The sequence below is a fragment of the Phaenicophaeus curvirostris genome, chromosome Z (genome assembly GCF_032191515.1).
Source record: "Phaenicophaeus curvirostris isolate KB17595 chromosome Z, BPBGC_Pcur_1.0, whole genome shotgun sequence".
Lineage (NCBI taxonomy): Eukaryota > Metazoa > Chordata > Aves > Cuculiformes > Cuculidae > Phaenicophaeus > Phaenicophaeus curvirostris.
The window spans coordinates 63,838,728-63,864,888 of NC_091431.1; the positions used below are offsets into that span (position 1 = coordinate 63,838,728).

The following is a 26,161-nucleotide window of genomic DNA, read 5'->3' on the forward strand; positions in this document are numbered from 1 at the left end:
TGTTAAAAGTTGGGGCCTTCAGCATGCCCCAAACTGAAAAAGCTAGTATTCCTGGGATGTTTTCTGATGTCTTTTACAGGAGACGTCGATTTTCAACATCATGTAACCCTGTGTTAAGGGGATTTTCCCCTGGAATCTAAAGGGAACATCACAAATCATGCAGCCACACCAACTACTGTATTTAAGTAGTATTTAAACTGCTGTTTACATTTTTAACAACTGCTTCCTTTAAATGCTAAAACTAACACTGAAAGTTCAGCCTGCTAACCAGGGAAACTGGCAATACCAGGCAGGAATGAAACAGATATTTCTGGCACATAGTATGTAAACTGTGTTTCTTTAAGCCCTAGACTTCTTTGCAGACTTCTTGAAAACTAAGCAGAAAAAACGACCTACAGACAAGATCTGGCAAAAGGGGGAGAATTAATGAAAAGAGGAGAGCTCCTGGAACAGAGTACTCTATCAAGGACAGTAACTACAAGGGCTCCTACCACACTGGCTGCTGCTGACTGCAAATGACAGACAGGCAGTGGTTACACTTCAAACCATTTTCTGCAAATACAAAAATATCCTGTGTGCTCATCCTCATGCTTACTACTGCCATAAAACTGAAGAGTTAACACTTCCAAAAGTATAAAAAGCACTGTCGCTGGCTGTTTTCAAGCCATTCAGAATCAAAACTTCATGTACTTGGTGACCAATACAAAGTTTTGTAAACATTCTTCTTCAGAAGAAGAAGTTTCTCAGGCTCTGGGAAAATGGCTGGAGAAGGGTCACAGAAGGACTCTGACAAATTCCAGCACCTCTAATTCAGCAACATACCAGTAAATACTGGATACTCTCAGGTGCATTTGTGTAGACACACAATACAAAAAAAGTCACAAAAATCTTACGAAGGCTGTGAAGCATGCACTTGGCTCAGCTCACTTACATTTGACAATATTCCTAGGAATAATAAATACCTGAATAATAATTACCTGGCTAAGTCTGGAACACTGAGTTTTTATGGGCAGGCTGTGTAGGATGGTGCCAAATGCAACACGAATACGCAAGTGCAAAATAAGTTTTATTTAGGTAAAATCAGATTGCAAGTGAAGTACCAAAGAGAAGAAAAACTTAACTCCTTTCAGGCTATGCACCTGTGAACACATCAGACCCATCAATGCAAACAATTCCTCTGACAAATCTCAACAAGTTGTCACACACTAAGATGCTTTGTTTCACACAGGCAAAAATATTTTCAAGTAAGAAAAGCCCGATTAAAAATATTGCTCCTTCCAAATCGAAGAGATGAAAGAAACATCTTCTCTAAGCAGCACAGGTGGCAAGAAAGATGCGAGAGTATGTGGGAAGGATGTAAAGATCTAATGAGGAAAAAAAAAAAATACATAAGCTATGTGGAGAGTCTGTAAAGAGAGAGGATGATAAGGTTTCACTCTCAGTCATCTGTACAGTGACCTAAGTCAAATAGCACTGGGCAGCTACAGCTCCCTCCCTAATGCTTGCTTTGTGTCCCTTCCCTACGTCCTTGAACTGCTATCATCTCTCACATAACCTTGTAGTGAGATATTTTTTCTTAATAAACTAGAAGCAACTGAGAGGGGCATGGGGGAGAGTTAGCTGCTGGTTTAGTAAACTGAACTGGCTTACTAGGACATTAGCCCTGTTCAAGAGAGAAAAATGAGTCCAGACTGTGATGAACCTAAACCAGGCATATTTAAGCGACAGTATTTACCGAGTGCTGGGCAAAACCTTCCCCTTAAGCAGTAATTCTAAGTAATTTTAAAGTTAATAGCCCCCCATCTTTTTCTTTTTCCTTTCACTTTTTAAAGAAAGAACCCAAAACAACCAAACACTTTAGTAGAAGGTACTGAGGGCTCCCTTGCAGCAAGGGAGGCTCTTGAAACAAAGCCTATAGACACTCATTTCAGTACAGAATAATTCTTTACAAGCTATGTAAACTTTCCCAAAATATTTGAGGCAAAAGCTGCAGGTTTCCAAACACTGGAGTTCTCACCATCTGGAAGCCTTAAGCATTTTTACTTGCATCCTTCATGAATAAATTTCCCTTGATATGAAAGCAAACAACTTTTCCTCCCGCTTCCTGGTTGTGCAATGGCTTAGGCAAACAAAAACAAAAATGTAAGGCTTGATTTGGAGCAAGGGCCACACTGAGGGATGGATTCCCATTCAGCCTAAAATCCCACTACAACATTTTCCCTTCACAACAGATAAGCCTGTTACTACCAGAGACACATCTTGATATCCCAGCCTGAACTGATTTGAGATAGTTTTCTTTTATTGCTGTAAAACACTTCTGTTCTTCCTGAGGGGCAGGATGTTTTGTTATTATTGTCTCCAGATCTTTCAGTGCAGTGGATCCAGAAATGAAGCAAGTCAACATCTGAGAACCACCTCTGCGATAGCTGATAAAGATCTGCTGGTTGACACAGCTTTTCCCTACTGGGAACATTGAGGTCTCCTAACAACACAGTCCTTAACAAGATAAAGTAAAAGTTATGCTCTTTGGGAGGAACACAAAGCCCAGCTGCAGTAAGTAGGCCTTAAGAGTAGAAGCAAAACAATTGCATCAGCTTAGGGATCAGCTGGTGAAGATCTACAAAACTATCACCTCAAAGTCTTGTCAGGACCTCAAATTTCCTGACCAGAAATGTTATTCAAATAACATTTTTCAAATTAATTGACAGAGAGATCATAGAATCATAGAATGGTTTGGGTTGGAAAGGACCTTAAATATCATCCAGTTCCAACCCCCCTGCCATGGGCAGGGACATCTCACTAGATCAGGTTGCTCAAAGCTCCATCCAACCTGGCCTTGAACATCTCCAGGAATAGAGCATCCACAACTTCCCTGGGCAACACATTCCAGATGCTTTTTATGAATGCTTGGTGACAGAAGAGCAAGGACAGCTGTGCATGACATCCCTGAACTAATTTTAAACAGCACATTTCCTACAGGTAGGAGATGTCAGCTCGTGAAGCACTTAAAACTGTCCTAAACAATCCCGTCCTCTATTCAGGGCAAAGGACCTTTTCTACATTTTGATTATAAAGCCATGCTATCTAGGGAATGAAGACTTCTTCAGTATCTGACAGACAGAGCACCAGAGCTGAGCTAAAGCTGGTCTTTGCTAAAAGCCTGCAAATGAGTGCTCCAGAAATTATTTAAATACCAGACAGGCAAGCCCAAACAGAAAAGGGCTGTAATTTTCACTGCGTAGCACACATAAAACATTTCTTTACAAACCATCTCACCACACATAAAAGAACCAAATTAATCCATGTTTAGAGGTCGGACTAGTAAAAATGAAGCTAACTGAGCTTGCTAAGGTGGTATTAATAATAGCACATGGGTCTGCCATATCCAGGTTCTCTGCTTAACCATTTGCAGAGCTACATCCTGCAAAACTGAGCACAATCCCCTTAGTGAATGTTATTTTGACAGCTGGCTTAAAACAACTAGATGGGCCATACATGTAGGGAAAATGCCGCAAAAGTAGAGTGGAACGCGGTGGAAAAGGAAAAAATAAATGTCAAGTCTTAACTTAAGACAGTAACCCTCTAACTAGGAAATTTTCATCTGTGAAAAACACAAAAACAGGGAAAAAAAGAACAGAAAAATTATGCCAAATCACAGGGCTCCACGTCTGTTCAGCAAGGTCACACTGCAGAGGTTTTTTGACGCAAAATTAGAATTCTCTGTAAAACAGAGGGCCTGAGAGCAGTCTGACACATTAAAAAAATCCAAAGCAAATAAAGAACATGGTTGAATTATGGATGCTAAATGAATACTGTATTTGCTATTTTCTATTATGACAAACACAGAAAAAAATCAAATGCATATGCAGCCATATAATACTATTGTTCTCTGCCATTTTAATCTGAGTGCTCTGAAAATATTTTAAGTGCAAGAATGTTTGAAATACACTATGAACTCACAAACATTCATTGTCAAGGTTTATTATGAGTAAAAACATCCCTCCACAAGGAAGATCATTCTTCTTCATTTTCCAACATCAATTCTTTGTTGGTTTTTTTAAAAGTCTGACTTGTGGGCCAATAGCTTGACGATTTATAGTTTTGCAACCGACCAATACCTTCACACAAAACAACAAGATTAATAAATTAAAGACACAGAGCTGCTTGGAGACTTTGTAATGATGACTGAAAAAAAATTATAGAAATGGAAGATATTCTAGCTTCACTGCTACCACACCAGACAGGCAATTCACCAGCTATCTCGGTGAGAAAGAGACCCACTGATAACCTGGGTGATTTTCTGCACTGAGTTTTTACACATTTTAGTGGCTGTACCTAGTTTACAGTGTATCCTTCAAAGCCTCAATTCCCACTTCAATTACAACAGCAACAATAAATGCATTAGATGATATTTGGGATATCTGTGTGTGGCAGAAGTACTGGAGTGCCTAAGACCAGACCTGGAGTAGAGAGAGACGTAAGTCCCATGGCAGCAGATTATTCTGTGCATTAAGGAAGTGGCTGCTGTTGCTCAGAAGCAAGCTCAGTGTGGTCTTCTCTGTCACATGGCTCTACTACTGGTAATTAAAGAACGCAGTTTACTTGCCTGGGCATGGTCTGAGATATCATCAGCATAAAGACAATGATGAAAATAAGCCTTTAAAACAAAACACTTTGACACATCCTGAATCTAATTAATAGAAAAATTATCATATTTATAGTTAAAGATTGGGAAAGTCCCAGAATGGCCTGAAAACTGCAGATGTTTTCTGCCTTTCTCTGCCAACCCAGACAGGGCTATCAGTAGTAATTGTTGCAGCAAGCACTACATTTCTATGTAGCATCAGTCCAGTCCTGCTTCTTCCATGCATCAGCACACGTAGGTAGGTACCTGTATGGCTCGTGAGCTCGAACAGGGAACAAAACCAGCTGAAAACTAAAGCTGCCTTCCACTGTTTCATTACATAGTCAAAGGTGCATGTGCCTTGTCAATACGAAGGAAGGAACAGCATGTAGAATTTCACCTTAAACCTAAAAGTTAACATTAAACCATGAATGTTTCCCTGTGAAAGTCACAGAATTTTTTTCTTTCCCTGACTGCATTATCAAGAGATAGTCACTCATATCTCAGAAGATGTAAGTCTTAGGTAATTTAATAATAGAGGAACAATCCAGATGTTTGGCAAATCAGACTGTTGTAAATGAAAATAACACATTTACAGGTACCATTATCAATACTTACTAGTTCTTCAGTTTTTACCTATTTTTTTTAAACAAATAAAAGCCACAGCTTCACAGTGCTTCTATTTTATCCCCTTCTAAAAGTAAACATAATTAATATGGGTTTTCATTAAGTGCTGGCAGACCAAGTCATGATCTTGTCACACATGCATGCAGCCACAAGAGTGCCAGAATCAGCTTAGGAAAAAGTTACAGGAAATACATTTTGTTTTCAAGACAGATTTGGCACCATTACAAACTTAAAACTCAGAATACTTGATTTTCTAAGACATTCAACCAATGAACTGCTACTAACATCTTCTCAGGTGCAGGCAGACAAAGATTTTAAGAAGCTGACATAGGCAAGTATGGATTTACTAGGAGCTGTGGGAGATTTTTTCCCCTGTCTTCCCCTTAACACTGGCCACTACAAAGTGAAGCAACGCACACAGCCTATGTTCTCCTGCCTGCCTTCTGTGCAAACACGAGATGGCATCTGCCCTCCCCCAGTACACACAAAACTTTCTGGCAAAACCCCTACCTACCACTTCTGCAATAGCATATATTCTGGGACGGCTTTCAAAAAAAAGCCCCAAACAATGCAGTTTTCATATAAAGTTTCCAGCTTTGCCTCATAGCATAAAAAGTCTTGTTTCAATCATACACACCTCGAGCTATAGGAAATTAATAAAAGGCAAGCCTGCTGAATAGCTGTTCTCTTAATAGGAAATAAGCCATTGCATCATGCAACACAGGAGCTGGCAAGCTACAGACTCCTGATTTTAGCCTTCAAACTCAGCAAAAATATCCATGCAGCTGCTCTTCAGAGAGATTTCTGGGATCCCCAGAAGCTTTATATTTTTCATTCTCAGGTTGTGTTCCAGCAGTTCCATTTTCAGGCACAGTTTTCTTTGGCAAACAATGTCACCACATTACCAGAAACTCCTACTTCGAGTCTGAAACATAAAGACTTTTCTTCTACGTACCATGAACTGTAAACGTAAGTGTTCACAGTTTAGATTCATCATATGAAGTTTCCTGCAGAATGTCCATTTTTTAAGCCCTCAATAACTAATGTCAGCAAATTGTAACAGAGATTCTGCCAAGGGCAAGCTCTGAGGCACTCCTAGGTGTTGACAGAAAGTCTGAAGTTCTGAAATACTACTTTTATTTTTAGTGTCATAGCATAGGAAAACAGACAGTACAAGGAACAATGAAGTCTCAAAAAGCTTAAAGAGCCTAGAAATGAGAGCAGTCTCACCGGTGCCTCTAAGGCCAAGTTCAGAGAAGCAGCGGAGATGCCTTTAGATAATTCCTTTAAAAAAAAATCCCACATCTAAAGCCCAAAGTAGTGCACAGTTAGCCTCTCAATGCAATGTTTTGCCTTCTGACAAAACATCCTTTTAGCACAGGGTGATACCACTGAGGATGCCATGGACACATCAAGATCAAAATAACTTCCCCTCTGAATTACATAAAACCAGCCAGCTGTCTGCTGAATCTTCTTGCAAGGCCAGAACATAGTTCAGAGTTAAAATTAAGCCTAACAATGAGATCATGACTAGCACCTCCCTTTGCCTCCATCCTCCAATACAACCCACATAGTATTGCTGCCTAAGTGCCAGCAAATGCTAATAACCACCTTATTACATGAAAAGTCATGAAACTGGAGCAAGGAAATCTCAAACCATGTTAGCATAACAAGAGGCCAGGAAAAGGCTGGAAAGGCAGAGAACAACTGAGTAAAAGTTAATCTAAACAAAATATTTTTGTTGCATGAAAATCCAGCAAGGCTTAAGAACCGCATATAGTGCTCCAAGAACCAAAGAGCATGGATATCCTTGCGTGACATGACACAGTTTCTGTGACTTTTACACTTAAACCACTTCAGATCTTTTCAGATTTGAAGCAACAGAACTACTTGGATTTTTTTTATTAAACTGTATAAAGTGAGCTTGTCTTATTTCACAGGGGAATTGCAAACCAAGTGCAATAATATGTACTCCTAGTGACTCATCTACTTGTAACATTCTTCAGACACCACTGGTTAAAATGACCTCTTAACATTTGTTTTTATAAACTCTTTAAATGAGTATGGCAATATATTTTTATTTTGCATTTCAGAACAACTATACCACTAAAGCTTTTCCATATTTCTGAAGACAAGTAATGACTGGAATGTAGACAAGTGCAGGAAAAGGCAGCTTCAGAGCTTTCCTACATTTTCCAGTTAGTAATTTCCAAACACAGAAAGTACCTGTAAAGCAGGTAGCAGAAAAAACAAAGTGATATATATAAGCCAAATAAATAAGCAGCCATCAGCATAGACTACTGCCTTAAAGATCATTTAGAAGCTAAAGAAAATGAAATAAAGCCAACATTTGCACATTGCCCTGTTTTGGCTGTCTGTTCCCTTTCCCCTCCTAGATCATAGATTTTTATGCCAGTAGCAGCCAGTTGGTGTAATTAAAACCTACACATACAGTTCACATGATTGCATAAGTCTCTGAAAAACATGTAAAACAACTGCAGCCCATTATACGGATATAAATCTGAAAAACAACTTTGTCCTGTCCCCTCTAGCCTTAGTGAGACTGGTTCTGGCCCAATTCATGAAAGGCACATTTCCCTTGTGCTCCCTTGCCAGCTCAGATAAGAGGAGTGCAAGGAGCAGGCAGAGCACTCCTGATGCAAAGTTGGGCACCAGGTTCTACCTCAACACAAAACAAGCTGCAGCTGCTTCCAAGCCAAGCATACAAAAAAATGCCAACCATTTAGGCTATGCTCTGATCCAAGTGCAACTGACAAACTTCTTGAAACTTGGCCAGATCTGGTAAAATCTGGGTATTTGGCAGCTCTGCAAATGAAACTGCTTTAAAAGAAATTCCACCAGCTGCCTGATGCTGCGTTACAGGTTTGGCCAACCCTACCCATGAGCAGGGTTGGAATGGGTGGCTCACAGGCTATCCGAATGTGGGTACAAGGTCCTTCTGAAGATGACTTGCTTTCTTCTGAGATGACAGCCCTACTAATCGATAACGAAATACAGTAGTTTATGAAGAATAGCCATCCTATCAGCCTGTGTGAAAAAGCAAGTATAAAACAGAACACACAAGCCGACTCTTAGAAGAAATTACAGGCTGATTATTTGAACTCTTGATATTACCTCAGGAAGTTCTGTGCATGTAAGATGCAAAACCCCTTGGGATATTCACAGTGCTTGAAGAACTTTATATGAAATAGGGAGCTAGTTCCTTGAATAAGTGGAACTTCCTTGTTTTACAACATAGGAATCACTAAAGATAGGAAGTAAAAAGCTTCAGTTTTTCAGAAGAAGTTTAGAATCTTCATAATTGAAATCAAACCAAAGAATTAATTTTTTTCTTCAGAAGACAGCATCCTTCCCTTATTTTTTTAATAACTTCAAGGTATAAAAATACTAGAATTTTATAAAAACTTGGTTTAAAAATGCATATAGGAGAATCTTAATGCTGTTGATTTCAAGATCTGCCAAAAGCACAGCTAAGAAGTAAAAAATTGGATCACAATGTCTCCAAGTCTAAGTGAGCAGTCATGTACTGAAAACCATCAGAAATGGTCTATACAATTTCAGTCATAGCCAGGAACTAATCACTAGAAGGAATTTCACTCCATGGATCTCATTTAGAAGCCTGCATGAGTGACAATAGAGTAATGTTTGTATTAAATGTGGATTTTTTTCACGAATTGCCAGATTCCAAAATCGAAGTTCAATATTGCTGCTCCGTCACAGAACTAAGAGCAACTCCTGTCACTGTACATTAACAATTGGTTCATACTGAACATAACAGAAAGTTAATTAGCCCAATTTAGTATCCTGGCAGAGTAGAACTTTGCCCAACCACGCCCAGATGTTTCACTAAGACTTCTAAGTGTTAGTCTGATGTAGAAAGTAATTTTTCAGGAAACTTAATGTCAACATCTTAATTTAATTATATTCATAATAATGCTGCAGGGGAGAAGGGGAACAAAAAGGGACAAAGAGGATTTGAACCAGAAAGACCTTCAGGAAAGTTTTAGAGACAAAAGCTTTTATACCCAAATGTCCCACGTAAATAAACTTTCCAAGAAATTTTGGAAAAAGAACCAGTTATTAGCCACTTGTTTGCTAGAGATAAAACACAGGCAGAGAACGCTGTGGTCTTCCTTATTTTAGCCATGCTCTGATAGCAGTCCATTTGAACACCTGTTCTTGTGCAAAGTGAAGTACATCAATAAATCCTATCCTCTCCTGAAAAAGCCCTCCCTGAAACCCCCTTATTTGATAGTTTAAGTGGGATTTCAATAATCAAATTCTAAACCATAAAGCATTGCTTTGTTGTTTAAGGAAGCTGGACAAAAAAAAAACCCCTAAAACAAAACACAAACCCTCTCTGGTAGAATAAGACTACAATAGCAGAGTCAGATTTCCAGACAGGTTCTATTACAAGTGTGCTTGGCAACAGTCTGTGCTGTGTAAGTGGGAGCAACACTAGGTCTGTGTCAACTTATGCCAAAGGTGGTTTTGCTCCATGGCCTTAAAATTGATTTGCTGTTTATAGAAAGTCAGGCAAGTCTTAAATAGCTAATTTTATTACCTTGAAGATTTTTTAACTTTTTTTTTTTTAAAGAGGCACTGCTGAGAAATTAAACCTCCTGATTAAAACTTGTAAATAATACCTCTAAGAAATGTAATGGTACCTAGACCTCATTAATTTAAGCATCTCTATTTTATTGCATGTGGGCAAGCCACAAAAACAGGATCTATAGGGCAAAGGAAAAACAGGAAATAGGAGAAATTTTGGTGGTTACATCCAAAACTGAGCCAGAGCTGGAGCACATCATAGCAGGTCTCAATGGAATGATGCATCAAGTAATTAACAAGACGAACAGAAAATCCTGAGTTCTAGTCCCTGTTCTGCTTGGGTTAAGCATTTTATTAAGAAGCCATTTCATTACTGAACAAAAATACTTAAGAAGTATCCCGTCAAGCTTGAAAAAATAAGAGTCCTCTCCACTTCCTGTTTAAAATAATGCAATAGTATGTAACATATACTATACTTCATATATGTACTACACTTCAAATAAAGATCTGAGCAGTACAGATAATTTTGTTTGCAGTGTTATTAACAAAAAGACAGAAAAAGAAAAGGTCTTAAAAGAAACATATCACATCTCAAGGTAATAGACAATGACAGGCCTAACAAACCTATACTGCACTATGTAATTGTTTCTCCTTTTTTGCTTTCAAGCACATTCCAAAGATTTTTTATCACATTATGCGCATTGTTATATAATTGAATCTATCATATTATTCTCGTTAGTCACATTCAGCCTAATTATGTAAACAAATTCATCAATATATGCTCCCGAGGGTCAATAAGACACTTATCCAAAGTGCTCCCTTTCCATGTGGCACTGCAAGCCACTTTCTAAAACGTAACCAGTGAAATCTGACCAGGGTGGTAGCCAGTTGCCCCAAAAAGACCTCTCCAGGTTGCACCTTATCTAGCAGGAGAACCTCCCATGTCACAGATGATGTAGCAAACAAACTAGTAACATGCTTTTGCAGGCCATGAACAGACGTCAGTGCTGGGCTGCGGCAGGGTCAATGCCTCTAAGCAGAGCTTCTGTGATCAGGCCAAACAGCTGTTAGGCACACAGAATCACTGTGCAGGAATGAAGCTCTGGTATCACACCACAAACATAGGAGAAACAAGTCTACCTGTACAGAAACGATGGCTGTGCTTCATTTTGCACACACTAAAAAAAGACTCCCAAGTGGGGAAAATGCAAACAAGACACCGTCCATTATTAGCAAGCCGTACTGGAGAACAGTTCTGCATCATGATACTCTCTGGTAGGTATGTCTTTCCAGATCAATGTCACTGCCTGTCCACCTGTCAGTCTCTATCTTTCAAAATTGAGACAAAAATAACCTGAGCAGGTCTGCTAAGTTTCCCAAAGCACTGGAAACAAAATCAGAGTTGACACATTGTATTTGTGTATCACAGCAATACTATTTTTCTTCTCTCTCTCAAGCTTTCCTTTAAATGACTACACAGAAATAACTAAAAACATAAATGACAATGAACATATGGAACAAACAGAAGCAGAGGTCTTCATAGAGCCACAGAACACCAGATTGGAAGTGACCTGGAAGGATCACCTGGTCCAATCTTTCTTGGCAAAATCACGGTCTAGACAAGATGGCCCAGCACCTGTCCTGCCAAATCTTAAACCTACCCAATGCTAGACAGTCCACCACTTCCCTGAAGAGATTATTCTATTGACTGACTGTTCTCATTAGGAAAAAATCTTTGTCCAATTGGCATCAGTCAAGGAGTAACTTGTACCCATCATACCTCACCTTTTCTGTGTGATTCCTTGTAAAAAGGGAGCCTCCATCTTCTTTTTAATTACCCAGTAAATACTAGAACGTGGTGATAAGATCTTCCCTAACATGCTGAACAAACCCAGTCCTCTCAGTCTTTCCTCATGTAGCAGGCTTCCCAGTCCTTTGGTCACCACCAAAGGCCCTTGTCCGGACCCTCTCCAGTCTGTCTACAGCTTTTTTTTTGTATAGCAGGGGTCAAAACCAAACACAGGATTCCAGGTATGGCCTGTCAAGTGCTGAGTAGGATGATGACTTCTGCTGGTGATGCCCTTGTTGATGCAGCCCATAAGGTTTCTTTGCTGCAATAGCAAACTGTTCGCTCCTTTGAGCTTGTTGACCACCAGGAAGCCCAGAACCCTTTCCAAAGGACCTCTCCCCAGCTGGGTAGATCCCAGCTTGCACTGCACTCCTGGATTATGTTCTCCAGGTTCAAGACCTTACACTTACGCTTGTTGAACTTTATAATGTTCTTGTTAGCTCACTCTTCCAGGCTAGCCAGGCCTTCCTGCACTGTGGCTCTCCCTTCCAAAATGTCCACTTTCCCACTTTGCTACCATCAGCAAACTTTATCAGGGTACGCTTGAAGCCACCATCCAGGCTACTTATGAAGATACTAAAATGTGTTGCACACAATATCCATCCTGGGGGTACCCCATTTATGACAGGTTGCCAGTTTGAAAAGCAGCTATTCAACACGACCCTCCAGGTGTGACTGGCCAGCCAGTTCTTTCCACTTATGGAAAGCAGCCTCGCAATGACATTAGCCAGCTCTCTTAACATCCTTGAGTGGATAATGTCCAGGTCCATTGAATTGTAGGGGTCAAGTTCCTGTAACAGTTCACATACCAACTCTTCCTTCACTGATGGTAGGTCTGTGTTTGCATTAACCTGGGTTTTTGGTCCCAAGGCCTGGGGCTCAACAACACCAGTAAAGACAGAGGTAAAGAACATGTCTAGAACCTCTGCCTTTTCAGTGGCGTTTGTGACCAATTCACCTCTCCTGTTTATAACAGTCAGCCATTGTTTTCCTTCTGTTGCTGTTTGTTGCTTACGTACCTGAGGAATCCTTCCTTGTAGTTATTGACATCTCTGGCCAATTTCAAATAAAACTGAGTTTTTGCTTTTCTAACTGCATTAATTCACAATTGTTCCTAGCAATTAAAAGAAGTACTTTTATATGCATTGTAGTAGCAGCATCATTAATACAAATATATGATAATCATCTTCTTTGTAGTTGCAAATAAAGAGGGGGGAAAAAAAAGGATATTTGTAGTGTATTCCTGTAAAGCTGAAAATCATGGCACCAGATCCCTACAGTTACAACAGTCCTGCTTCTTAGAGGTTAAGAGTCTTGTATATAGTTATTAATAATTTCAGTCTTATTTGGTTCCCTAGAGAAATTTCAGATTCAAATTATATATGAAACTTGCAAACTAGGTGTTACGCTTGATACAGTGCAGTCTAAGATTTAGTTCTGAAGTTATGTTGGTTGTAAAAACATGAGATGCTAAACAGAGCTGTAATTCAGAAGATTCAATAGAAGTCATGCTTTGATTATGTTCAAAAGAAAACATGTATGCAAATTTTTAAAATTAAAAACATATTAAAGTGTAGAGAAAGCCCACTTGAAGTAATTAGAAGACTTGAACTTCTGCAATAAGAAGTCATTATGAATCACTGCCATCATTCAGTTTCCTCAGATGCAGAGCAGAAATAAGAAACCAAAACAGACCAAGCAAGTACAGTGTGACTCAATAAACCTAATTCATAGCTAATTCATTAGAACTTATTATTTGGTATAAACTGCCTTGCACTGCCTCTTTCAAGAATAGAAACCATTTTCCTGTCTCCCCATCTATCCAGAATTTTATGAAGGCTTTGGTTCTGTTATGAGATGCCATTTATCATTAACCCATTTCATCATCTTTCTGAGCCATAAGAAAGTAAGTTTTACGATAGCAATCGCTTGGCTGTAGTTTTCTTAATGGAACCTTTTATCTTCCACAATTCAAAATGTTCACAGGAAAACAAAGAGAATAGCAGAAACAAATGTTATATATTAAATATATTAAGACTGCAAAAGGAATCTCATTCACATAAAACTTCATTGCCATGCTTCAATCAAAATAAGGAACACCTGCATGTATCAGTAGCATCTGCAAGGTTTTTAAATCTCAGTCACCATAGCTTCAGTTCAAACTAACCCACTAGAAAGAAAACCAGTCTTAATTTCTATGTCTTTATACTAATGTCTGTGTCTTATGTCTATGTCTATGTAAAAAATAGTTGCAAAGATTCATGCCTTTTGGAGTGTGCAAACTGTAGTATGCCACAGAATTCCCAAGTTCTAAAATACCTTGTTCTAAAACAGCACAAATCTACCCAGCAATCCAGCTTCAAGTTATTCTAAAGCTTGTTTGATTCTGAAATGGCATTGTAAATGTAGGTTCACAAATACAGATAAATATATACAATACATATATATATACAAATACAATTATTGTGCTTCAGATGAAAAAGTAAACTTCGCTGTCAGGATGGCCTCCGGTTCTTAATTCATGCAAGTGGCATATGAATCCAAAGCCAGATTTTTTTTCCCCTCTCCTGTGCTTAAATCACAAATTTAAGTTGGACTTACGCAGTTCTGCCCTCGCTGTCTTGTTTAGTGGCACTGGCTCCCTTTTTACCCAGCAACGAAGCCACTTTCTCAGGATCACCATTCTCCACTGCCTGCAGCAGCCGATCATCATTCTTATTCCACTCATTGGTCTGGAGTTGGGAAAAAAAAAAAAAAAGAGAGAAATATTATTAGTACCAGCACTGCGTTCAGGCTCTCCTGTATGATCTTGTTCACATTTATCACCACTGAAAGCTGAAAAAAAAAGTCCAACTCAAAGAAACGGCACAGAAAAAGTTGCATAAAAGTAGTTTTCAAGCTGTGTGGCACAAGTTCCTCAAGGCTTTAATGGCTCAAGCCAGGTCCCAAGTGATCACCAGAGACGACCTCTAAAATGGAAACACTGCAGAACAGGAGTAGAGGGAAAACAAGTCCACCTGTTCTTTGTGTACTTAAAAAAGTGCTCCTTTTGTCTAGTCCTGGTTTCTGTTTAGGAGATGCACTGGTCCCATCAGACCTTCATTGCGTACAACACGTGGATAAGCAATGACCTGCCTCAGCTGATTCACACCCTGCCAGAGGCCAGCCAAAACTTTCCGTATTTAAGACTTTTCCCAGCTCACACTTTGTAGAGAGTACTAGGTTAAGACTTTGCCCTGTGCAAACCATAACTAGCTTTATTGAGCTTTCACTCCTAATTTGTCTTTAAAACAGGCAAAACAACCACTCAGATGGCACATCCCTAATGCTGCTGAAAGAGAAGATGACTGTCCTTCATTTAAATCTTTACAAACTTAATCTGTTAACCCTTTTGGCTTCTTCTCATGAGCTGAATCAGGTAAAAGACACTACTTCCTAACACGCTCTACACAGACCTTTTTGCCCCGAGCTGAACGAAAACTTCAATTTTTCTCTCTTAGGACCTGTGAGGAAAAGTGTAGGAAGTGTGCATCAACACAAAGTAACTCCAGAGGCTGTACACATTCCCAAAACTGGAACGGGAGAAAAAAAGTATTCCAGGTTACTAGCTGTTTAAAAACTAAATAATAAAAGAAACAAACATGAAGTAGACTGCAGTTTGAGTGGAAGAGCAGTCAGGGGCTAAAAGGCCACCACCTGGAACCAAGAGTATGAATGGCAGCTCTGCAAGGGAAGTGGCACACAGAAGACAAAGAGCAGCTGCAGTCTTACGGTAGTGATAGATGGTAAATGCACATCAAGCAGGTTATATTCCTTGTTCTTACAGCACTGGAATAAACCTCAGTAGACCCAAGAGCATTAATTACATCAGCAAAAAAAAAAAAAAATCATTTCCCCTAGCAATATTTAGACTCCATAACAATGAGTGGCCAGCCAAGTAGCAGGCTCCACCAAAAATGAAACTCGTTGTGCACTCCTCATTTGGGGAATTCCATGGAAGCTCATTATTAAAATGTTAAATAATATATCCTAATGTTAAAAATATATCCTAATGGTAAATAAAAGTCTTGAAAGTCAGCACTGTTTAACAGCATAGTATGCCTTTCATTTTGGAGTTTGTCCTGTTCCTCTATTCAGACACATAAGATATTTAAATAAAGGATATTTGATGAATCACCCTTACAGACACATCACCAAGATGACTGTAGAATCTAACTCCTGCACTTTTGTTTGCTTGTTTGTTTTAAATCTTGGAAAAGAAAGAAGGAGATGTTGGGTAACATGAAAATCTACACACCCACCACATGTCTAACCCAATACTAACCCATACACTGAAAAAGAAATACAACACATAAGATTTTCTCATGACTTGAAATAACCAGTTTACTTCTGAAACATGAAACAGAACAAGCTACAGGAAATTTTTTAGATTATGGTCTGCTGAAAATCCTTTGTAGAACAGCTTTCAGAATAGCATTCAGCTTTTTAGTAAAAAAATTGCCATGTCTTCAAGAAGCAGTTTCATTAATACTCCTTCAAATTTCAGCTATTAAGTAGAAATATTATTGACATATAATCCAATATATGGTATTCCAGTATAAGCAAGCAATTGCATTAATGCCAACTCCCAAGACAAAGCTAAATTCAAGAGTCAATTTCTCCTCTGAAAGGCTGCTGAGGTAACTATATTCCTGTATATGATTACACTACCATTAACATCACAGACCCAAGGGAAACTTAACGCAGCTGAGTCCCAGATTATGTCTCAGTATTTATCTAGTGTGGAAACTGCATCTAGGGGATATATAGATATTGAATGGGGAAGCCTGGAGTGTTCTTAAAGTGATTCTGATGTTCCAAAATGATGTCACGTTCATGCTAGCAGTAAAACATTTTATGACATCTGGTATAGCCTCTTACAAGAATACAGACTTTAATCTAGTTTTCAACCACACCTGTTTTGGTAACAAAAAAATATACACCTACACACAAACAACTGAAGACTTAAAGTTGCCTCATTTAAAAAATTGCTTCCTACTTACCTGTACAGCTAAACCTATTCCCTTGTATTTAAGAACTAAACTAAACCAAACTTGAACAAAATGTTGATTAAAACAGTTTCTCACACAAACACTGAAAACACTCAGTTCTATCAGATTGATCTCAGTATGAAGAAAAGGCTATCAGCGTATATTTCTTTTTTTTTCACACCAAGATGGTAATCCTTTTTCCTGCCTAAAGGAAAGTGGTAGAGGCTGAAGGCTAGGACAGAAGATCTGTATTTGGTAATTTAGACAACTATTTTCAGTTTTGTATCTAATTAGTGTCTCTTCTTCTAAGCACTGTGACTCAGAGTTGTTAAAGGCATGAATAATTCTAGAGACTGTCACATACCTAATCTGCTTACATTAGTTCTTCCAATTGTATGTTTACAGATTTCCTTGCTGATGTTATTAACACATTTAACATTATTGTACCAGCAATTTGTTGTGCTTCTGGGACACAAAAGAAAACATATAGTTTCCCTTCACTGTTGTGCAGCAGTTATGCTCTTTTATAAACTAAAATATCTGTGCTCTACATAAGATGCTTAAAAGTCATTATGTTGTACTGCTCAGACAGAAGATACGCATCTTTTCGTTAAAAGCAACAAAAATTCCATTCTAGATCATCAATAAATTGTTGTCATTATTGTAGAGGAGACATTCATTTTCTGTTGAAACTCTCTTAAAATTACACACATGCAAGTTATATAAATCTACTTACAGATCTCATTTTATTTTAAAAACGGAATTATGGATAGATCTGTCCACAGAAGAAACAACTATGCAGGCATCAACTGTTGCTCAAGTATTCCTCTGATAGGATTGTACTGTTTTTTCTCCATCATGTTCAAAACAGCAGCATTGTACGACCCATTCCACAAGCTAAAGGTACAGCTAATAAAATAAATAGCATGCAACTGCCAATCTCAAAAACATCCATTCCAACAGGGAATTTTAGCCTGACTACCCATTGTCTTCAGAGGAAAAAAAAATTTCTAGAAGGAAAGAGAATATTTACGACACCCAGAAAGACACTGCACCACGGACTTGGCAAGCAAGTAGGAGGCATTTAAGTCAGCAGGACTCTCACAGTGCCTCAGGTGATTAAGAACTGCACAGTCACTGCTGCCTAGAGGGGATCAGAAAATACAGATCTCTGAAGAGAGATAGTGATTGTTGCATCACATACAACTTCTGAATGTCTTGTGATATTAGTCTAGTTTTGACCCCGCCCACAAGTCACACTTATCATCAAGTATCTACCAAAGACTGGGGATGTAATTTCTGGGATGATGCAAAATATATGGGTAATAGTAGCTATTGTTAATATTGTCCAGTGTAAAAGCCAACTTGAACTGCCATTTGTCACGCAGTAGCAGCAGTTGTTCCTCCTGGAAAAAATGCACAAGAGATATTATCTTCTACCAAGAGTAACAGAAGGATTGAGGTGGCCAGCATAACTGGAGACCTTAACTTCATCAACTCACTGCACCACGCTTCCTCCATCACAACCCCACAAACCATGCTATTCCTCATGGCCAGGCTGCACAAACGCTTCTGTAAAGATGCTTCTTCATCTGCCCCACTTACACATCCTGCCTCCTCCATCATAAGGCTCCTCAGCACGATACCCTTGCTTTTATCTACACCCACTGACTCAGCTTTCACATTTCATTCAAGTACCAAGATACCAATCACCAAATAGCCCTGGGAAAGTCTCAATCCTGTTACTAACACTGTTTCAGGTACTCCAAATAAATGTTTCCTCTCACATCAGAGATGCCCAGACATGCAACATACTGAGCCCGTGTATCTGGGGCACATCAGACAGAAGGTTAACACATCGTAGCAGCAGGGTCTTCAGGGAAGTCTCTAGTATAGCATCAGAGAAAGAAAAACAGACTTGAGCAGCTAAGCAGGCACTTTTTACCAGCAGTAAAGCTAAACTTCTTTGGTTTTAGCTTTTATGTTGACAGTGTTGCCAATATGCAAATTATACAACCAATTAGTACAGCATGACACATGGTGCTATACATGTAGCATGAAAACAAAAAAGCCAAGCAGCTCAGTGTAAAGGTAAACACATGCAATGAATTTGGAAGAATCTGATCCTGGAAAAGACTGCACATGTGAGATTTCTTATCTTCACCCTCCTGCTTCTGTAGGCTACATGCCAAACAGCTATCAACAGCCTTCCTTCAAACAATTAACATTCTGCAGTAACAATGGTTTGTGAACACATGCAAAACTCAGTTGATGAAACATACATTTCAGCTTCATATAACAAAATCAGTTCTCCATTTGTTACTTCTTCAGGTTTGGGGGGCAGTTTGTTGTTTGTTTGGTTTTGATAGTTTTTGAGTTGTTTTTTTGTTTGTTTGTTTTTTAAAAATATTTGTATAGTCTTAAGCTAGGTAGCAATAATGGAAAGGAAAATTGATTAAAGCTCAAGAAATGCAAGTTTTTTAATAAACCAAGAAATGTTCTGTCACACCAGGGCATTGTCTGAACAAGGCTAATGGAGCAAGGCAAGGGCAGGAGAAAACCGATCGACCTGAATTACAGCATGAGTTTAGGATTAGTGATTAAAAAGGGCACAACACTCCAACCAAATGCAAAGTGCTCATTATCGTGGTCAAGACAGGCTGACCTCTCAAAAATACAGCTCCATCAGCCACAGCCACACACACTTGCAGCACCTACTGGCAGTAACTATACTGACAATTGTCAACCACGTGTCTCGTCTAAGCTTCCCCTACCCACAGGTTATTTCCTCTGCAGACCTATAGATAATTCTATGGCTGCAAGATACTAATAAGGTAGTAACCGTACTCTTGCTGCTGAAATTGTCCAGTAAACACCCTTCCTCATTGGAATTACACACCGTGCGTTGATAAGTTGACAGACTGGTTTGAGTCCAAAGAGAAACCTTCATATCAAAGCCTATTTTTTATAGTTAATGCTTGCACTACCTTTTTTACACAGGTTTCTTTGTCACTAAGTGAAAAGCTCAATTATTAAAAAATATGTTTTAGAAAGGTACCTATTCTGCCTTCATCACCACCACATCAGGATCCTAACTCACTTTGCCTGTGAGATTATCAGTAAATATCATGTAAGAAATAGCAACATATAACAAGAACTGATAGTTCAGCCCAGCACTTACACACAGCCCCTGTACAGAGACCTGAGCAAACATCAACTGTATAACAACTTTGTTTCTTTATCTTTGGCATTCAGCCTACAGGAGATGATTTAAGTGACCTTGCATTGTTGCAAACCTACTGGAGACAGAGTTATGTTATCTCAACTGAAATCAGAACTACAGGGAAGCTGAGTAGCAAATTGAAATTCCTGATATTTTCGAACTCAGCAACTCACTGTCTGAAAAGGAAAGGAGTACTTAAAGACTGGCGTCACAAACAATCGCATGGCAAAGACACCGAACACCACTGCATCACAAGGTCATCCCCCAACGTCCACATGTGCCAGACTTCCCAAGAGAGTCATAAAAAAAAAAATAACAATCCTATTGTAAAGAATGCATTCACTAAACAAAACATCCCTCAAAGATAAAACAACAGAGACAGCTTTTCTCAAAAGAACTGCTTATCTGAAAACATTATAACCTTGCAGTTGGTGACATGTGGGTAAAGAGCCTACACCTTTCCCTGCCCTCTATCCCCAGTACAGAGATTGTATGAGCCAGTAGCAAAACTGTATGGTGAGAGTGGACATCTCCCTGGAAGAGGGGCAGGATGTTCTTGAACTTATCAGCAACAGCTTGTCCAAGTCTGTGGCAGCAGCTTCCAGGACATCAGAGCTTAACAGGTGCCAGACTCCGCTCGTCTTCCAGACCGCCTTTCTACTGCATTGGCTCCAGCTGTTTCCTGTACCTTTCAAAATTTGCCCACAGTGCATATATAGCACCACTGGCACTGCAAGCTGACCGCACCCCACTGCAGCAGGACCCCAAAGGCCATGCCAAAAGATGATAGGTTCATTAACTTCACCACAAGTAAGGTCTTGACCTCTAATTAGGTTGTCAAAAAAACAAAGTGTAACAACGGCTTTAAAAGTAATTTATAGTGGTATTATCTAAAAGTTACTAATTTCTCCAAAAGAAATACTTTTCCAGCTTCACTTGGCCATCTCTGTTCCCTGTTTTATGTGATTGATTATATTAATTTTATTTACATAAGAAGACAAAACATTTGCAGCTCACAAAGCTTACACAGGAATTTCTTTAAAGGTGTAAACAGCAGCAGCAATGGAAATAACCTGTGAACATCCAGAAGCGTGAATCCCTGGTCCTTCTCTTGCTTCTGGAGCCATTGTGCCCACTTATGGTAATTGTCCAGCAAAGTGCATGAGGTCTGTTTGACAGTGGAGATTGTATTTGTGTCAGAGCACAAACTCTATTTGAAGTGGGCACAAAAAGCTCCATGGGGAAGGCAGGAAGCAGTTGGAGTGAATGAACAAGGAATGGTAAGAAACCACTAACTGTAGATTGTCAGTAAACTTTGATTATTAGCAATTCATTGGGTAGCTTCTGTAGATAAAGAAGTGATTATTGTCCAAGCAAACCTTTTATTTTTTTTTTTTTTTCATGCTCAACCCCAGAATAATGCAACTGAACAGCAAGTCACTCAGCAGGGTGCTTCCATCAGCCAGTGGCGCTGCCCGGAAAAACTTCCTGGCAAAAGGGGACTACAAGCTGTGAAATAAAAGGGTCTTTCACCAGCAGAGAAGGGGAAAGATGACCCGACTGAAATGGCCATCTGAGACTGCAAGTGGGGGGCTGGGGGAAATGGTTGTAGAAATAAGTTAGTGTGGTCTTTGCTTGAATAATGACTGGAACTTGCAGCACCTGTGAGCTGTGCTCCAAGGACACTCAAGACTCCATGAAAATGGAAACAAATGCATTTAAGAGTTGCTGTTTTGCTGAGACATTTGTATGTCTTGTTAGAAGATTCCTGTCACTTTTTTAAAAAAAAAAAAAACAAAAACAAAACCACCAAAAAGCCTGCTTTCTTTCACAATTTCAGTCAAGCTTTAAACAAAGAGGAGCCATAAGGTCAGCATAGGGAATCTGCAGCCTCTTCATAACTCAGTTGTAAGATTTCATTTCTGTAAGAGTATAATAGTGAAGAGGTTGAGCCCAGGAGTCTGCAAGGGAGGCCAGGAAAAAGCATGACAGTCCATCCAGACCAAGGAATACAGTTGTCCCACATCTAGTGAGCTTAGAGGCACATGGTGGAGTTCTGTGTAAGCCGAGAGGCACACAGCTTACGCTATTCATTTCACCTCCTAGTAAAGGCTGCAATGTATTTTTCATTCAGATACTACTTTTAAGCCTTTAGAACAAAATAAGAAAAATTACACCTGAATCATTAGTAGCATACAGCCAGAACGTTGGCAATAAGTCCAGCTACTGCCCATTGTTTATCATCTCACACATCACCAATACAGCAACTGGAGATTTATCTTCACTTTTAGATAGCAAAGCACACAGCAATAACCACACCACATGCAACTAATCATTCTCAATTATACATAAGAAAGTGAAGCCACGGACTAATTGTGTAATTTGTATAAAGGAAACAATGTTTATATTAACACAGGAAAAACCCACAAGGGACTTTTTAAAAATAAAAAGCCAAATCAATCCTCTTTGAAGTGACCATCTCCCATTGTTCTGTCTTTTCTAATAGTTCTAAAAATTTGAGCTACAATGAACTTAGATGACTGTTCACCTTGAAATTACTCAGAAAACATTAGTAAAAACACATTTAATGGACTACTGTTTACTGCTGGACACACAGCAGCTCTTTCCTTAAAAAAAAAATCATGGAGTGTTAAACAGACTAAACTGCCCTCCCTTCTCAAATGGTTATGCAAGGGCCAGCAAGAATCCTCAGGTTTTAGTTTGACTTAGCAATAGAAATATATAAACAACAAACTGATTACCAGCATGAGATATATGACAAAGACTGCTTTCTAACAAAGTTTTAAGACTGAGAAACCTCTGAATCAACAGATTTTAGCTATGTATCAAGGTCAAATTGCAACTTGCATACGGTCTTCTACGTTTTCAGGACTTCTGCTGCACAACTGCTTCACGGTCAGCTGGGAACAAGAGAATCATGAGATTTAAACTGAAATTGGCTGGACAATCTAATCTCACCTTTTGTTTGAGAAGTATATTTCAGAGGTAAGCAGGCTGTAAAATACAGGGACAACGCCAATTATGCAAGACAAGTTTGTTTATTCAGCTATTGTGTTGACTATCTGACATTTCTCAATGGTGTGTTAGACACAACGGTCTGTGAGGATCAGAGTGTGCCTAATGACTTGAGCATGCACCTGAGCTCTGGTCAGAGACTGTGACAGGAACAGCCTGTTAGCTTTCAATATTCAACGCCACACATATAACTCTTCCTTTGTGTATTGTTTTTAAATTCAGCACCATTTATTTGTGTGTATCTAAGCTGACTACCTCTACCCAGATTTTGAGTAACACCCTTGAGCTGGTGAATCTAGTCATAGAACACAAGGTACTCGATGGATCTTCTTGCTTTCAAATGGGCAAATGGACATCCACCCCGTTGGAATCCACTCATCTGGTTCATCACCTCACTTACTAAAACTGGCACTTTGCAGATCCATGACTATCTTTCCTACTGTTTACTGCTAAATCTCTCCAAATATTACTTATCTTGCCAATTCTGCATAGCAAGCTGTTTTTCATCAAGTTTAGAGCTGCTGCACTTATTTCCTCCCCATTATTCTGCAACAGGGAACAGAGATACAAAGGCTGATTATAAAGTCTGCAGACAAGAAAAAAAATCAACACCAAGGGGAACTGCACATAGTCCAGAAAGATATCAATTGATCAATGCTACTACTGCTGTAAGATGTATTCATAAGGTACCAGCCAACACGGCACCTTATATTTGTATTACAAACGTCTGTGTGATATCACAACTCACAACGAAAACTGTTTCCTTTTTCCCTATAATACTAGCAAGACTAAAGTAGATTACTTGACAAAGTTCCATCTTAACATTCTCCACAAGCACCAGAAAAATCTTAAGTGGTTGATATGAAAAGCACTTCATATTACTTTTTATACCTACTATAATGCCATTGAAGGCAGCAATATACTTCAAAATTCATAACAAAATATATTTTAAAATCCCAAAACTATTCAGAGTAGAAGAACATTATAGCTGAATTTGTCATTCTTGTAAAGGACATATCCACTGTTACTGGGTTATAGCCTTCTATTCTGAACTCCATGACAAAGCCAAATAAAACACAGTACATAAATAAACACAAATCCCTATTCCAAGCAATTATTTTGTTTGGAGTCTTCAAGGGCTCAACTGAATCTCCAAAAGTGCTTCATGACTAGAAAAGAAGACAAAAAAGTTTCACTATCTGTCTGACCTTCATGAAGTCACTGATAGATGTTTGTGTCATGGATTGACCTCTAGATCTAGTATGTGTCAGCCTCCAAAATCAAGTAGTAAAGAAGCAAGCCCAGCTTGGCAGCATTTAGTTCCATGGGTGCAATGAAGGATAAATGAAGAGTCATAGGGAAGTTATACCTAAGATACATTCCTGTTGGACTTAAGAATTGGGAAAGCAAGCAATTATTTTGCATGAAAATAGAATTCACTTCAGCAGACAGAGAAAAGTGTGTGAGATTTCAAACCACCACATCTTCCCATGTTGCTTATCCTCCATATCTCACACACTGAGAATCAGACAAGTCTTTTACGTGTCAGACACTCTGTATGCAGAACACTGACTGCCCACACACGGTAGGTCTTGAACAAAAGGAGAGAGAGAGCAAGGAGGCACTCATCCTGGCTCCTTCCTTTAGGCCTCACCTGCAGAAGAAGCTCCATTTCTCTACAGGAACAAATAATAACATGCAAAGCCCCTTTGCAGATTTTCTGTTCAGCAGACATGGATGGCTTTCATCTGACCAGGGCTGCAGCTGGTACACCACCCTCCAGGCAGCCTGGGGAATCTCAGTTTCAGCTGCCCCAAGCTTAGTGCTGGGGTTTAACTCCTGCCCGTTTGAACAGAGGTTGAACTATCTGCCGCCTGGGCAACCTCCCCAGCTCACTGTTAATGGACCCATTTACACATAACTAGCCTAAAGGTTCCATGTGTGATTTACTACAGCACCAAGTGCTACCGTGCTAGAATTATTCATATGAGATGACTTAAATCACAAACAGACATCTCTTTTCTTTAATTAATTAGTTACTTCTAGGCTGGATTATATTTTCACATCACGATCATTAACCACTCTTCTCTTACAAGAGATAAGTGGTGGCTATGGTTTGTCTGTTGTAGTGTTGATCGCCCCAAGTGAGCAATATTGTTGCCGTAACATGGAGAAATCCTACTTCAGATCACCTATCTTACATTTTGATTTCTTCAGAAGGTCCATACACATTTTATTCTTAATAAGAGAGCTCAGCAGCTCGACAACCTGGAGACTTTCACCTTCTCAGTACAAAGTCACTGCAAATTAAAAATCCACAATGAAAAGATGCATAAAGTGTAAAATCTTGAAGGGCAATACAGTGCCTGAATCTCTTACAAGGCAGAGCACACAATTCCCTGTAAAGAGGGACTGTTGTGCCACCAGCTCCTCTCCCATCATTAAAAACATCCATTAAAAAAATCCACCCAAAAAATAGCCATAACCTCTCTGTCAGGGGCTTACATGAGAGAGAAACGCCTAGTAATAATACAAATCTTGTAAAATGTTTCCCTTAAGGCTACCCTACCCCTTTTACGCTTAGAACAACCCGACAAACATCCCTAAGATAGTTACATAGCTTATCATGTTCTGTTTACTCTACTTATATTTAAAAGATTGAGACTGCTTATGAAAGCTATGCTGGATTCTGTGGAGTGCATCTAATGCAACAACTATGAATGAATAACTGCTGAATTCAGACAGTTCCCAGGAGCAAACAGCCAGTCAGCAGCTAGTTAATTCTCATCCTTTTCAAAACATGCTTTTCAATAATTTATGTGAAAGGGTGGAGTGAGAGAGGGGGAGCAAGGATTAGTAACAGGTTTTAAGTCTTTAAGGAAGAGGAGATAAGAGCTTTGTGAATCATGACAAAAATGCAAAGAATGTGGGTTTGTTGGGTTTTGGGGTTTTTGTTTTTTTTAAGAATCCACATCACATATCTTCGGAGTTCCCTTCCATCTCATGAGATAGGAAACCCGAAATAATATACAAGCATCTTTTTTGCATCCTGTAACACTATCTTTAACAGATTCAGTTAATAACTGCAAAGGACTACATTAATAATAAGCTGAAAATGGGGTGCTTCTCATTGCCAGAGACAGCAGAAAGTTTCCAAATTTTACGGGTTAAAAAAGCCAATAAATTTAACAGTCTTTTGA

The 26,161-nt window shown here is 39.1% G+C and overlaps 1 protein-coding gene across 4 annotated transcripts in view; it reads right to left on the bottom strand.

Annotated features, from left to right (window-relative positions):
* The window catches only part of RAI14 (retinoic acid induced 14), an 84,232-nt gene that overhangs the window by 20,276 nt on the left and 37,795 nt on the right, over positions 1-26,161 (bottom strand). For all 4 annotated transcript variants that reach the window (XM_069880085.1, XM_069880087.1, XM_069880088.1 and 1 more), the window contains exon 3: positions 14,274-14,404. In XM_069880085.1, coding sequence (XP_069736186.1) covers positions 14,274-14,404 — 131 coding nt within the window. The remainder of the gene's footprint in view (positions 1-14,273; positions 14,405-26,161) is intronic.